General features: G+C 46.7%; 1 protein-coding gene across 1 annotated transcript; it reads left to right on the top strand.

The window, feature by feature from the left end:
* The first annotated feature begins 269 nt into the window (after nucleotides 1-269).
* On the top strand, nucleotides 270-11670 carry LOC115103374 (phakinin-like). The gene is made up of 8 exons (XM_065005960.1): nucleotides 270-1015; nucleotides 5375-5457; nucleotides 6256-6412; nucleotides 6757-6918; nucleotides 7200-7472; nucleotides 7741-7976; nucleotides 8264-8346; nucleotides 11524-11670. Exons 1-8 carry the CDS (start codon nucleotides 569-571, stop codon nucleotides 11544-11546), a joined length of 1464 nt encoding a protein of 487 aa, XP_064862032.1. The 5' UTR covers nucleotides 270-568; the 3' UTR covers nucleotides 11547-11670.
* Nucleotides 11671-12205: the final 535 nt, after the last annotated feature.

Below are 12205 nucleotides of genomic sequence, written 5' to 3'. Positions count from 1 at the left end.
ACCTCTCTCATGCACACACACACACACACACCTCACTCATGCACACACACACACACACACACCTCACTCATGCACACACACACACACACACACACACACACACACACACATATACACACACACACACACACACACAAAGAGGAGGTAGAAGCATCTCCAGCCAGATTTTGTCCAGTCAGAAGTATCGGTGGCAGTGTGTGCTTGGGGATGGGGTGAGCAATCCAGCACTCGATAGAGTTTTCCTGAGAGGGCTCCAATGCTGGGTCAGCCAAAAAAGAACAACCAGCAGCCACACACAAAGAGCCCCAATCCACCAACCTGAGCCAGTCCCAGTCACAATCACAGCACAAACACCACAGGAGAACAATAAGCCCCTCTGCTTTCCAGAAGCTCAGGCCACAATAAAGAGCCATGCGCCTAGGGACTACGGCTGTTTGACACGATCAGGCCACCGAACAGATTCTTAAGCCTCTCAACGATGTCCATGCAGGGTGACTAGCCTTCTTCTGACACCCACACGCCTTGTTCTCTACCATCGCATACCCGCATTGTCCAAGAACAAGAGGCCATGCCTCTGCCGAGACGTCGATCCTCCTTCCTGAACCAACCTGCCGCCAAGGAGCGCCCAGGTAGTGCCAACACCAGGGTTGGCACCGCAGGCATCACCAATGCCCCCCGGGGAGTCTTTGTGGGGACGGCCCCCACGGGCGTCGCCTCCAGCATGGGCACGCGCGTGTCACGACGAGCCCTGGGCATCAGCAGTGTGTTCCTGCAGGGGCTGAGGTGCACGGCCGTGCCTGTGATGCCCCACGGGGTCGGGCCCGGTGGCAGGCAGTACCCCGGGGGCGCCGAGAGCCTCAACAGCTGCCTGATGGAGTACAGGGACAAGGTGCACGCCCTGGAGCAGCTCAACCAGCAGCTGGAGGAGCAGATCAAGCACTGCCTGGATCGTAAGGTGTCCAGCGCTGGAGCCTGGGGTCCCCTCAGACAAGACTGGGAGGATGTTTACAGACATGTAAGTAAGGAAGTAAGAGAGAAAGAAAGAAAGAAAGAAAGAAAGAAAGAGAGGGAGAGAGAGGAGGGATTTTAAAATGAAGAGAGGGTACAGACTGGGGTGGGGAGTGAGAGAGAAGTGGAAGAGAGAGAGAGAGGGAGGAGAGGAGTAGAGAAGGAAGGACCTCTGAAGACAGGTAAGAAAGGAAGGATGAGAATGAGAGGATGATGAGAAGAGAGGGTACAGTCAGGTAGGAGAGCAGGGGAGGAGAGGGTACAGACAGGTAGGAGGGGAAGAGAGGGAACAGACAGGTTGGAGGGGAGAGAGGAGGGGAAGAGAGGGTACAGACAGGTAGGAGGGGAGAGAGGAGGGGAAGAGAGGGTACAGACAGGTAGGAGGGGAGAGAGGGAACAGACAGGTAGGAGAGGAGAGAGGAGGGGAAGAGAGGGTACAGACAGGTAGGAGAGGAGAGAGGAGGGGAAGAAAGAGTACAGACAGGTAGGAGGGGAGAGAGGAGGGGAAGAGAGGGTACAGACAGGTAGGAGGGGAGAGAGGGAACAGACAGGTAGGAGGGAGAGAGGAGGGGAAGAGAGGGTACAGACAGGTTGGAGGGGAGAGAGGAGGGAAGAGAGGGTACAGACAGGTAGGGGGAAGAGAGGGTACAGACAGGTAGGGGGAAGAGAGAGTACAGACAGGTAGGAGGGGAGAGAGGAGGGGAAGAGAGGGTACAGACAGGTAGGAGGGGAAGAGAGGGTACAGACAGGTAGGAGTGGAAGAGGGTACAGACAGGTAGGAGGGGAGAGAGGAGGGGAAGAGAGGGTACAGACAGGTAGGAGGGGAGAGAGGGAACAGACAGGTAGGAGGGGAGAGAGGAGGGGAAGAGAGGGTACAGACAGGTTGGAGGGGAGAGAGGGTACAGACAGGTAGGAGGGGAGAGAGGAGGGGAAGAGAGGGAACAGACAGGTAGGAGGGGAAGAGAGGGAACAGACAGGTAGGGGGGAAGAGAGGGTACAGACAGGTAGGAGGGGAAGAGAGGGTACAGACAGGTAGAAGGGGAAGAGAGGGTTCAGTCAGGTAGGGGGGAAGAGAGGGTACAGACAGGTAGGAGGGAAGAGAGGGTACAGACAGGTAGGAAGGGAAGAGAGGGTACAGACAGGTAGGAGGGGAAGAGAGAGTACAGACAGGTAGCAGGGGAAGAGAGGGTACAGACAGGTAGCAGGGGAAGAGAGGGTACAGACAGGTAGAAGGGGAAGAGAGGGTACAGACAGGTAGGAGGGGAAGAGAGGGTACAGACAGGTAGGAGGGGAAGAGGGTACAGATAGGTATGAGGCGAGAGAGGAGGGGAAGAGAGGGTACAGACAGGTAGGAGGGGAAGAGGGTACAGACAGGTAGGAGGGGAGAGAGGAGGGGAAGAGAGGGTACAGACAGGTAGGAGGGGAAGAGGGTACAGATAGGTATGAGGGGAGAGAGGAGGGGAAGAGAGGGTACAGACAGGTAGGAGGGGAAGATAGGTGTAAAGAAGGACATGAAGACATCTACAGACAGGTAAAGAAGAGAGGGAGTTGTTGGAATGGTTCACAAGGTTGATAAATTAAATCTGTTTATTTGTCACACGTGCAGAAAACAACAGTTGTAGACTGTTGAAAAACATACGAGAAATAAAACACACAAAAATTTGAGCTATATACAAGTCCAGTATCTGTACCATATCCTAGAATTAAGTTAAGAAGCTCCTGCTGAGTCTTCAGTGATGCAACATTCTACTGTTCTTTACCTGCCACCTGATGACAGCGATGCAACATTCTACTGTACTATACCTGCCACCTGATGACAACGATGCAACATTCTACTGTACTATACCTGCCACCTGATGACAGCGATGCAACATTCTACTGTTCTATACCTGCCACCTGATGACAGCGATGCAACATTCTACTGTTCTATACCTGCCACCTGATGACAGCGATGCAACATTCTACTGTTCTATACCTGCCACCTGATGACAACGATGCAACATTCTACTGTTCTATACCTGCCACCTGATGACAGCGATGCAACATTCTACTGTTCTATACCTGCCACCTGATGACAGCGATGCAACATTCTACTGTTCTATACCTTCCACCTGATGACAGCGATGCAACATTCTACTGTTCTTTACCTGCCACCTGATGACAGCGATGCAACATTCTACTGTTCTATACCTGCCACCTGATGACAGCGATGCAACATTCTACTGTTCTATACCTGCCACCTGATGACAGTGTGCAACATTCTACTGTACTATACCTGCCACCTGATGACAACGATGCAACATTCTACTGTACTATACCTGCCACCTGATGACAGCGATGCAACATTCTACTGTACTATACCTGCCACCTGATGACAGCGATGCAACATTCTACTGTACTATACCTGCCACCTAATGACAACGATGCAACATTCTACTGTACTATACCTGCCACCTGATGACAGCGATGCAACATTCTACTGTTCTATACCTGCCACCTGATGACAGCGATGCAACATTCTACTGTACTATACCTGCCACCTGATGACAGCGATGCAACATTCTACTGTACTATACCTGCCACCTGATGACAGCGATGCAACATTCTACTGTGCTATACCTGCCACCTGATGACAGCGATGCAACATTCTACTGTTCTTTACCTGCCACCTGATGACAACGATGCAACATTCTACTGTTCTTTACCTGCCACCTGATGACAGCGATGCAACATTCTACTGTTCTATACCTGCCACCTGATGACAGCGATGCAACATTCTACTGTTCTATACCTGCCACCTGATGACAGCGATGCAACATTCTACTGTTCTTTACCTGCCACCTGATGACAGCGATGCAACATTCTACTGTTCTATACCTGCCACCTGATGACAGCGATGCAACATTCTACTGTTCTATACCTGCCACCTGATGACAGCGATGCAACATTCTACTGTTCTATACCTGCCACCTGATGACAGCGATGCAACATTCTACTGTTCTATACCTGCCACCTGATGACAGCGATGCAACATTCTACTGTTCTATACCTGCCACCTGATGACAGCGATGCAACATTCTACTGTTCTATACCTGCCACCTGATGACAGCGATGCAACATTCTACTGTTCTATACCTGCCACCTGATGACAGCGATGCAACATTCTACTGTTCTATACCTACCACCTGATGACAGCGATGCAACATTCTACTGTTCTTTACCTGCCACCTGATGACAGCGATGCAACATTCTACTGTTCTATACCTGCCACCTGATGACAGCGATGCAACATTCTACTGTTCTATACCTGCCACCTGATGACAACGATGCAACATTCTACTGTTCTATACCTGCCACCTGATGACAGCGATGCAACATTCTACTGTTCTATACCTGCCACCTGATGACAGCGATGCAACATTCTACTGTTCTATACCTGCCACCTGATGACAGCGATGCAACATTCTACTGTTCTATACCTGCCACCTGATGACAGCGATGCAACATTCTACTGTACTATACCTGCCACCTGATGGCAGCGATGCAACATTCTACTGTACTATACCTGCCACCTGATGACAGCGATGCAACATTCTACTGTTCTATACCTGCCACCTGATGACAGCGATGCAACATTCTACTGTTCTTTACCTGCCACCTGATGGCACTAGGTCAAATCAAATCAAAAAGGTTGAAGCACTTGATTGAGTGGGTGGTCGGAGCTGGAGATTGTGGCGGGCTTTGCATTGGATAGCTCTTTCATTTAGAAGTGACAGTTTTAGAATGGGAGTCTAACCTCGATGCAGTGTTTCTGGGCCCGGGTTGCATAAAAAGTGGTTCCCTTAAGGGTTAATTGTCCCTTACCTAAAATAATTGTTTACCGGTGTTGCATAGAGCCCCGCAGACATTTCCTTAGGCGAGGACATAATTGAAGGGTTTTACGTTAGGCAGAAAGAGCCTCCGGTTACCATGGAGACGACCTGATTCACTGACTGAAAGTCTCATCAAAAGAGATCACATTTATTTTGGGGAGAAAAATAGATGTGTTAATGCTGTTCGAGGGGGGGAATAAAGTATATTTTGTTTTCAGCGATAGGTGGGTAAAAATCCTCACGCGAAATAAACGAGGTGTGTATTCGACATACACCACCGGTCTTACTGTCCTCTCATAATGGTCCTACCTAAATAAGGCATTTTGAGTCCCTTGACTTCAGATGTCATAAGGGTTATATTAAGACACTATAAAAGGTGTTTAACAAGTAATAGTGCATTATACATGCATGCAGAATACCCATTGATGTTGAACTTCAGAGCATCTGTTGCGCTGTAGTGGATAGACTGACAATTTGCAAAAACTTCCCCACAGGTTAGTGAGTCCATCCTTGCCAATGCCAGGCTAATGCTGCAGACAGAGAATGTGCAGGCCAACGCTGAGGACTTCAAGGACCGGTGAACATACACTCTCCTACCATCCTCTCTCCTAGAAGCCTCGCCTCCTCACCTCCTCGCATCCTCACATCCTCTCTCATTACCTTCTCTCTCCTCGCATGCTCTCTCCTCACCTCCTAGCATCCTCTCTCCTCACCTCCTCTCGCCTCACCTCCTTGCATCCTCTCTCTTCACCTCCTTGCATCCTCTCTCCTCACCTCCTTGCATCCTCTCTCCTCATCCCCTCACTCCTCACCTCCTAGCATCCTCTCTCCTCACCTCCTAGCATCCTCTCTCACCTCCTCTCTCCTCACCTCCTTGCATCCTCTCTCTTCACCTCCTTGCATCCTCTCTCTCCTCACCTTGCATCCTCTCTCCTCACCTCCTAGCATCCTCTCGCCTCACCTCCTTGCATCCTCTCTCTTCACCTCCTTGCATCCTCTCTCCTCATCCCCTCACTCCTCACCTCCTAGCATCCTCTCTCCTCACCTCCTAGCATCATCTCTCCTCACATCCTCTCTCCTCACCTCCTTGCATCCTCTCTCTTCACCTCCTTGCATCCTCTCTCTTCACCTCCTTGCATCCTCTCTCCTCATCCCCTCACCCCCTCTCTCCTCACCTCCTAGCATCCTCTCTCCTCACCTCCTCTCTCCTCACATCCTTGCATCCTCTCTCTTCACCTCCTTGCATCCTCTCTCCTCATCCCCTCACACCCTCTCTCCTCACCTCCTTCCCAAAATGTCAGTACCTAGGGAATCGAGGAGATCTCCTTGACTTTCGAGTTTCACTCTGTCTCCGTTTCCTTCTGTCGTCCTGTAGGTATGAGAATGAACAGCCGTTCAGGAAGGCGATGGAGGAAGAGATCAGCTCTCTGTACAAGGTGATTGACGACGCCAACCTGACCAAGTCGGACCTGGAGAGCCAGATGGACAGCATGAGGGCTGAGCTTCGGGACTTGGCCTGCAACCACGAGGAGGTGGGTCCAGCATGAAGGAATAAAGCTCATAAACCAGTCAGAATACCAAGCTAACAGGATTTTTCTCACTTAGAATACACAAGACAATTTTGGGATATTCATTTAGTTTACTTACCCAGCATAGGAATAAATACGGCACATATGAAACCCTAACTGCTAACATTTTCATAGGATTCCTTTCTTGTGGGGTTTCAAGTGTTATGACAAATGTTCCACTGACAATCATTTGCCTCCACAGAGTGAGAGACTACACCTCATCGAGCTAATTGTTATCTAAAATCAAGATCATTTAGTTGATTATGTGAATCCGGTGTGTTAGTGTTGTGTTATGCTGCCCCCTACAGGACGTGAGGGTGCTCTACAAGCAGATGGCAGGTGGCGAGATGGACGAGCTGGACGCTCCCATTGAGACCAATCTGGACCAGATACTGGCCTACATTCGCTCCCACTGGGAAAGAGTCATCGAGAAGAACCGTGCCGAGACCGACGCCTATCTGGAATGCAAGGTAAATTCATAATGTTGTGCCCCATCTGTACAAGCTATAACACCTGAATAAACAAGGGGTAAAACAACCATTTACTTTTAAACAGATGTGTACTTGACATTTATTTACATTTGTCTGTCAGTTGTTTATCTATTCTGAGGTCAGGTTGAGGTTTATTGTGTTTACTAAAAGGGCCAGTCAAAACAAAGGAAATACACCTGCTCTTTGACGGCTGTACATTTGTATGCGTGTGTGTGTGTGTGTGTGTGTATATGTGTGCGTGTATATGTGTGTGAGTTCAGCAGGCGGAGAGTGTGGGCAGTAAACTGAGCCGTGAGGAGGAGGAGCTGGAGAGTCTGAAGACAGAGTGTAACGATGCTGGCTGTAAGATCCAGAGTCTGCAGGCCCAAACTGAGTCTATCAGAGCACTGGTACGTACGCATTGTGATGCTGGCTGTAAGATCCAGAGTCTGCAGGCCCAAACTGAGTCTATCAGAGCACTGGTACGTACGCATTGTGATGCTGGCTGTAAGATCCAGAGTCTGCAGGCCCAAACTGAGTCTATCAGAGCACTGGTACGTACGCATTGTGATGCTGGCTGTAAGATCCAGAGTCTGCAGGCCCAAACTGAGTCTATCAGAGCACAGGGGGGTTGGAGGTGTCAACTGCTTCAAAGCCGGCACACCTCCCAACACACCCGTTCTCAAAGACTGATATATTGTGGACATTTTCATCTCAATAAATATTTTTTGCTGTTTTGTGCGATATGAAGCATGTTTCTTTGTGGGTATTTACAGTTGAATTCTGTCCTGATCCTTCGTGTTGTTCTTATTGCTTCAACAGAAGCGAGGTCTGGGGAACTCCCTGAATGACGCCAGGCATTGGCACGACATCGAGCTGCAGAACCTGGGATCCGTCATCGGCAAGCTGGAGTCGGAGCTGGGTGACGTCCACGGCGACGTCGAACAACAGCGTCGCGACTATGAGACGTTGCTGGGAAACAAAATGCGTCTGGAGCTGGAAATCGGCACCTACCACGGCATCTTGGACGGGGAGGAGAGCCGCTACCACCCCTCCATGTGAGTAGGGTTAGGGTAGCTAACTTTAAAGAAGAAGATTAATAGCCCAGCAGGCAAAATTTGACACATGACGTTGTAATGACATCATTTTAGGCCGTCATTGTAAAATAAGAATTTGTTCTTAACTGAATTTCCTAGTTAAATAAATGTTACTTAAATATTCAAATTCATTTTCTGGTCGTAAACTGGTTTTGTGTTTGTGCTATGATTGCAAGGTGAACTGCACGTAATGTATTCCAATGGGTGAAATAGCATGACCTCTTTTGACACAGTGTTCCTCTCAACAGGTGCACAGGTGCATCAGAGCCCGAGGGGAAACAAACTCCCCTTCCTCCCCATTCAGAGCCCTCTGGCAGCCCAGCCCTCCAAGGTAAAGTCTACAGCCCGGTTCAAAACACAAGGAGGAGCAAGGCACTCTTTATGACCTCAAAATGGCTCAATTGAACAATATCTTTAAAAACTCAAGACTTGTTTCGGAATATAAAGCATTCGTCGGGGAGAACAGCTTGCTGAGAATATTGACAGAGGCATTTAATCTCTTGCTTAAGCATAAATCCACACACAGATCACAATGATCTTGAATTTCACAAACATTTCACACACCTGTGAAATCTGACTGGCTTTTGTGAGAGGTGTGTGAAGTTGTTCTGTACTTCTGGAAACATCTACCTTGTGTTACACTCTTAGAAAAAAAGGGTTCCAAAAGGGTCCTTCGGCTGTCCCCATAGGAGAACCCTTTTTGGTTCCAAGTAGAACTCTTTTGGGTTCCATGTAGAACTCTTTTGGGTTCCATGTAGAACCCTCTGGGCTCTATTTTAACTAACCTAACACAATGGTAAATCTAAGTGCAGGCGGTAGTGCTATTGGTTCAGGGGTGTGTCAGAAATATTTTTTTGCTATTTTCACTGTCACAATTATCAGAGAGCTTGCTGGCGTTGGCGTGAAAGGGCTGGGCTTTGATGAATAAATAAGTTGTAGGTGTGTCGAGGCTTGGCCCCTCACTGACCAATCAGAACGTGCTCCATATGCGGTTGCTTCAAGTTGTGTACTTACGATCTTTAATGTATTGCCTTGGAATCAACTCCAATTCCAATGTTAATTCGTTATAGTTTGTTAAATGGCTTACAGAAATGAAATAACAAAATGTAGACCTATGCCATCTTTGCTACTTCGGTTAACTTAAACCCATTTGCAGTCCACATTGTTCTAAGTAATTGTGTGGCTTTAATAGCATTCACACTGATATAGGGGCTAGACCTACTGTAAATTGCATTATGGCTGAGCATGGACCTGACAAATATTGTCAATAAGCACGATTAAATTCATTATTGATAAGGCCTAACAAGAGAACTAAAAATTCGAATCAAATTCTAAAACAAAACAACTTGTTTTAAATAGGTCATGTCACACTTACAGGCACCGTCATTTCTCATATTAAAACAACGCAGACCAAGGAGTTTTACGCACATCCAAAATGGGTCCTGCAAGGCTAAAATAATGTGGGCCTACCTACAATGCATACAGCGCCTTCAGGAAAGTATTCAGACCCCTTGACTTTTTCCACGTTTTGTTCCCTTACGGCTTTATTCTAAAATGGATTAAATGAAAAAAATCCTCAGCTATCTACACACAATACCCCATAATGACATCACAATACCCCATAATGACATCACAATACCTCATAATGACATCACAATACCCCATAATGACATCACAATACCCCATAATGACATCACAATACCCCATAATGACAAAGCGAAAACAGTTTTTTTGTGTGACATTTATGCAAATTAATTTAAAAGAAAACGCAGATACCTTATTTACATAAATATTCAGACCCTTTGCTATGAGACTCGAAATTGAGCTCAGGTGCATCCTGTTTCCATTGGTCATCCTTGAGTCCACCTGTGGTAAATTAAAATGATTGGACATGATTTGGAAAGGCACACACCTGTCTATATAAGGACACACAGTTGACAGTGCATATCAGAGTAAAAACCAAGCCATAAGGTCAAAGGAATTGTCCGTAGAGCTCCAAGGCAGGATTGTGTCAGATCTGAGGAAGGATACCAAAACATTTCTACAGCATTGAAGGTCTCCAAGAACACTGTGGCCTCCATCATTATTAAATGGAAGAAGTTTAGAACCCCCAAGACTCTTCCTAGAGCTGGCCGCCCGGCCAAACTAAGCAATCGGGAGAGAAGGGCCTTGGTCAGGGAAGTGACCAAGAACCCAATGGTCACTCCGACAGAGCTCCAGAGTTCCTCTGTGGAGATGGGAGAACCTCCCAGAAGGACAACCATCTCTGCAGCACTCCACCAATCACGCCTTTATGGTAGAGTGGCCAGATGGAAGCCACTCCTCAGTAAAAGTCACATGACAGCCCGCATGGAGAAACAAGATTCTCTGGTCTGATGAAACCAAGATTGAACTCTTTGGCCTGAATGCCAAGTGTCATGTCAGGAGGAAACCTGGCACCATCCCTATGGTGAAGTATGGTGGTGGCAGCATCATGCTGAGGGGATGTTTTTCAGCTGCAGGGACTGGGAGACTAGTCAGGATCGAGGGCAAAGGTGAACAGAGCAAAGTGCAGAGAGATCCTTGATGAGTACCTACTCCAGAGCGCGCAGGACCTCAGACAGGTGCGAAAGTTCACCTTCCAACAGGAGAATGACCCTAAGCACACAGCCAAGACAACGCAGGAGCGGCTTCGGGACAAGTCTCTGAATGTTCTTGAGTGGCCCAGTCAAAGCATGGACTTGAACCCAATCTAACATCTCTGGAGAGACCTGAAAACAGCTGTGCAGCGACGCTCCCCGTCCAACCTGACAGAGCTTGAGATGGGATCTGCAGAGAAGAATGGGAGAAACTCCCCAAATACAGGTGTGCTAAGCTTGTAGCGTCATACCCAAGAAGACTCGAGGCTGTAATCGCTGCCAAAGGTGCTTCAACAAAGTACTGAATAAAGGGTCTTAAACTGAAATATCACATTTGCATAATATTTTCTAAAAACCTGCTTTTTGCGTCATGGAGACTCATTGAGACGCATTGCCAATACAATTGAATTACCTGGTCATTTGAAGGTGAAATAATTAGCTGACAAGTGGAAGCTAGGTGCTGGCAATTTATTAGCTATCTTGCAAAGTCGTTAGCTTTGTAGTTAGCTAAGACATTGTTGTTAGGTTGTTTGTAATTATAGAGAACCAGGAATGATTAAAAATCAAATAAATGAAAATGTATACATATCAATGTATATAATTCCTCTTCATCATTTTTGAAATGTTATCATCTTTTTAATGATCACAAATGCATTGCCTATTACTTTTGTAATTTAATCATGGGTTTATGTGTATGCATTTATTTAGTATTTTCCAAATTTTGTATTTTATTTAGATATTTTAATGTTTCCAGATGTATTTTATTTCCACTCCTGGTTTTCCAGACCAGGAGTTTGCTGGTTCATATATATATATTTATTATGCATTTTCAAGTCCTTCATACTATTTTGGTAAAATGAACTACTTATTAATAATTGTTGTCTTTTCAGGCTCCAACACATCTAGTCCCTAGTGGAAGGACTTTGGACCATTTGGGGAATAAAGCTCTCACACCGCTGTTCTCCAAGGTATCTGTGCAAAGTTTCATTTTCAAACCATGTTTTTACTACAGAGTTTAATAAAATCAAAACCTCTGCAAGAAAGCGTTTGGACCTCTTTTTTTCCCCAAATAGTCTATTCAAATAGATTTGGGTTAGAATGGGAAAGTATTCACGCAGAAAGTATTCACACCCCTTGACTTTTTCCACATTTTGTTGTGTTGCACAGCCTGAATTTACAATTCATTAAATGTAGGTTTTTTTGTTGGTCCTGGCCTACACACAATACCCAATAATGTCAAAGTGGAATTGTGTTTTTCGAAATGTTTACAAGTCCATTAAAAATGAAAGGCTGAAATGTTTTGAGTCAATAAGCATTCAAACCCTTTGTTATGGCAAGCCAAAATAAGTTCAGGAGTAAAAATGTGCTTAACAACTCACATAATAAGTTGCGTGGACTCACTCTGTGTGCAATAATAGTGTTTAACATGATTTTGAATGACTACCTCATCTCTGTACCCCACACATACAATTATCTGTAAGATCCCTCAGTCGAGCAGTGAATTTCAAACACAGATTCAACCACAAAGACCAGGGAGGTTTTCCAATGCCTTGCAAAGAAGGGCACCTATTG

This window comes from Oncorhynchus nerka, linkage group LG20 (assembly GCF_034236695.1).
Source record: "Oncorhynchus nerka isolate Pitt River linkage group LG20, Oner_Uvic_2.0, whole genome shotgun sequence".
NCBI classification, from domain to species: domain Eukaryota; kingdom Metazoa; phylum Chordata; class Actinopteri; order Salmoniformes; family Salmonidae; genus Oncorhynchus; species Oncorhynchus nerka.
This window is presented reverse-complemented; position numbering and strand designations above follow the sequence as displayed.

Coding starts and splice junctions, on each gene's coding strand:
- LOC115103374 (XM_065005960.1), top strand. CDS start 569: ATGCCTCTGCCGAGACGTCGATCCTCCTTCCTGAACCAACCTGCCGCC. Junction 1,016..5,374: donor GGGAGGATGTTTACAGACAT/GTAAGTAAGGAA, acceptor ACTTCCCCACAG/GTTAGTGAGTCCATCCTTGC. Junction 7,977..8,263: donor AGCCGCTACCACCCCTCCAT/GTGAGTAGGGTT, acceptor TCCTCTCAACAG/GTGCACAGGTGCATCAGAGC.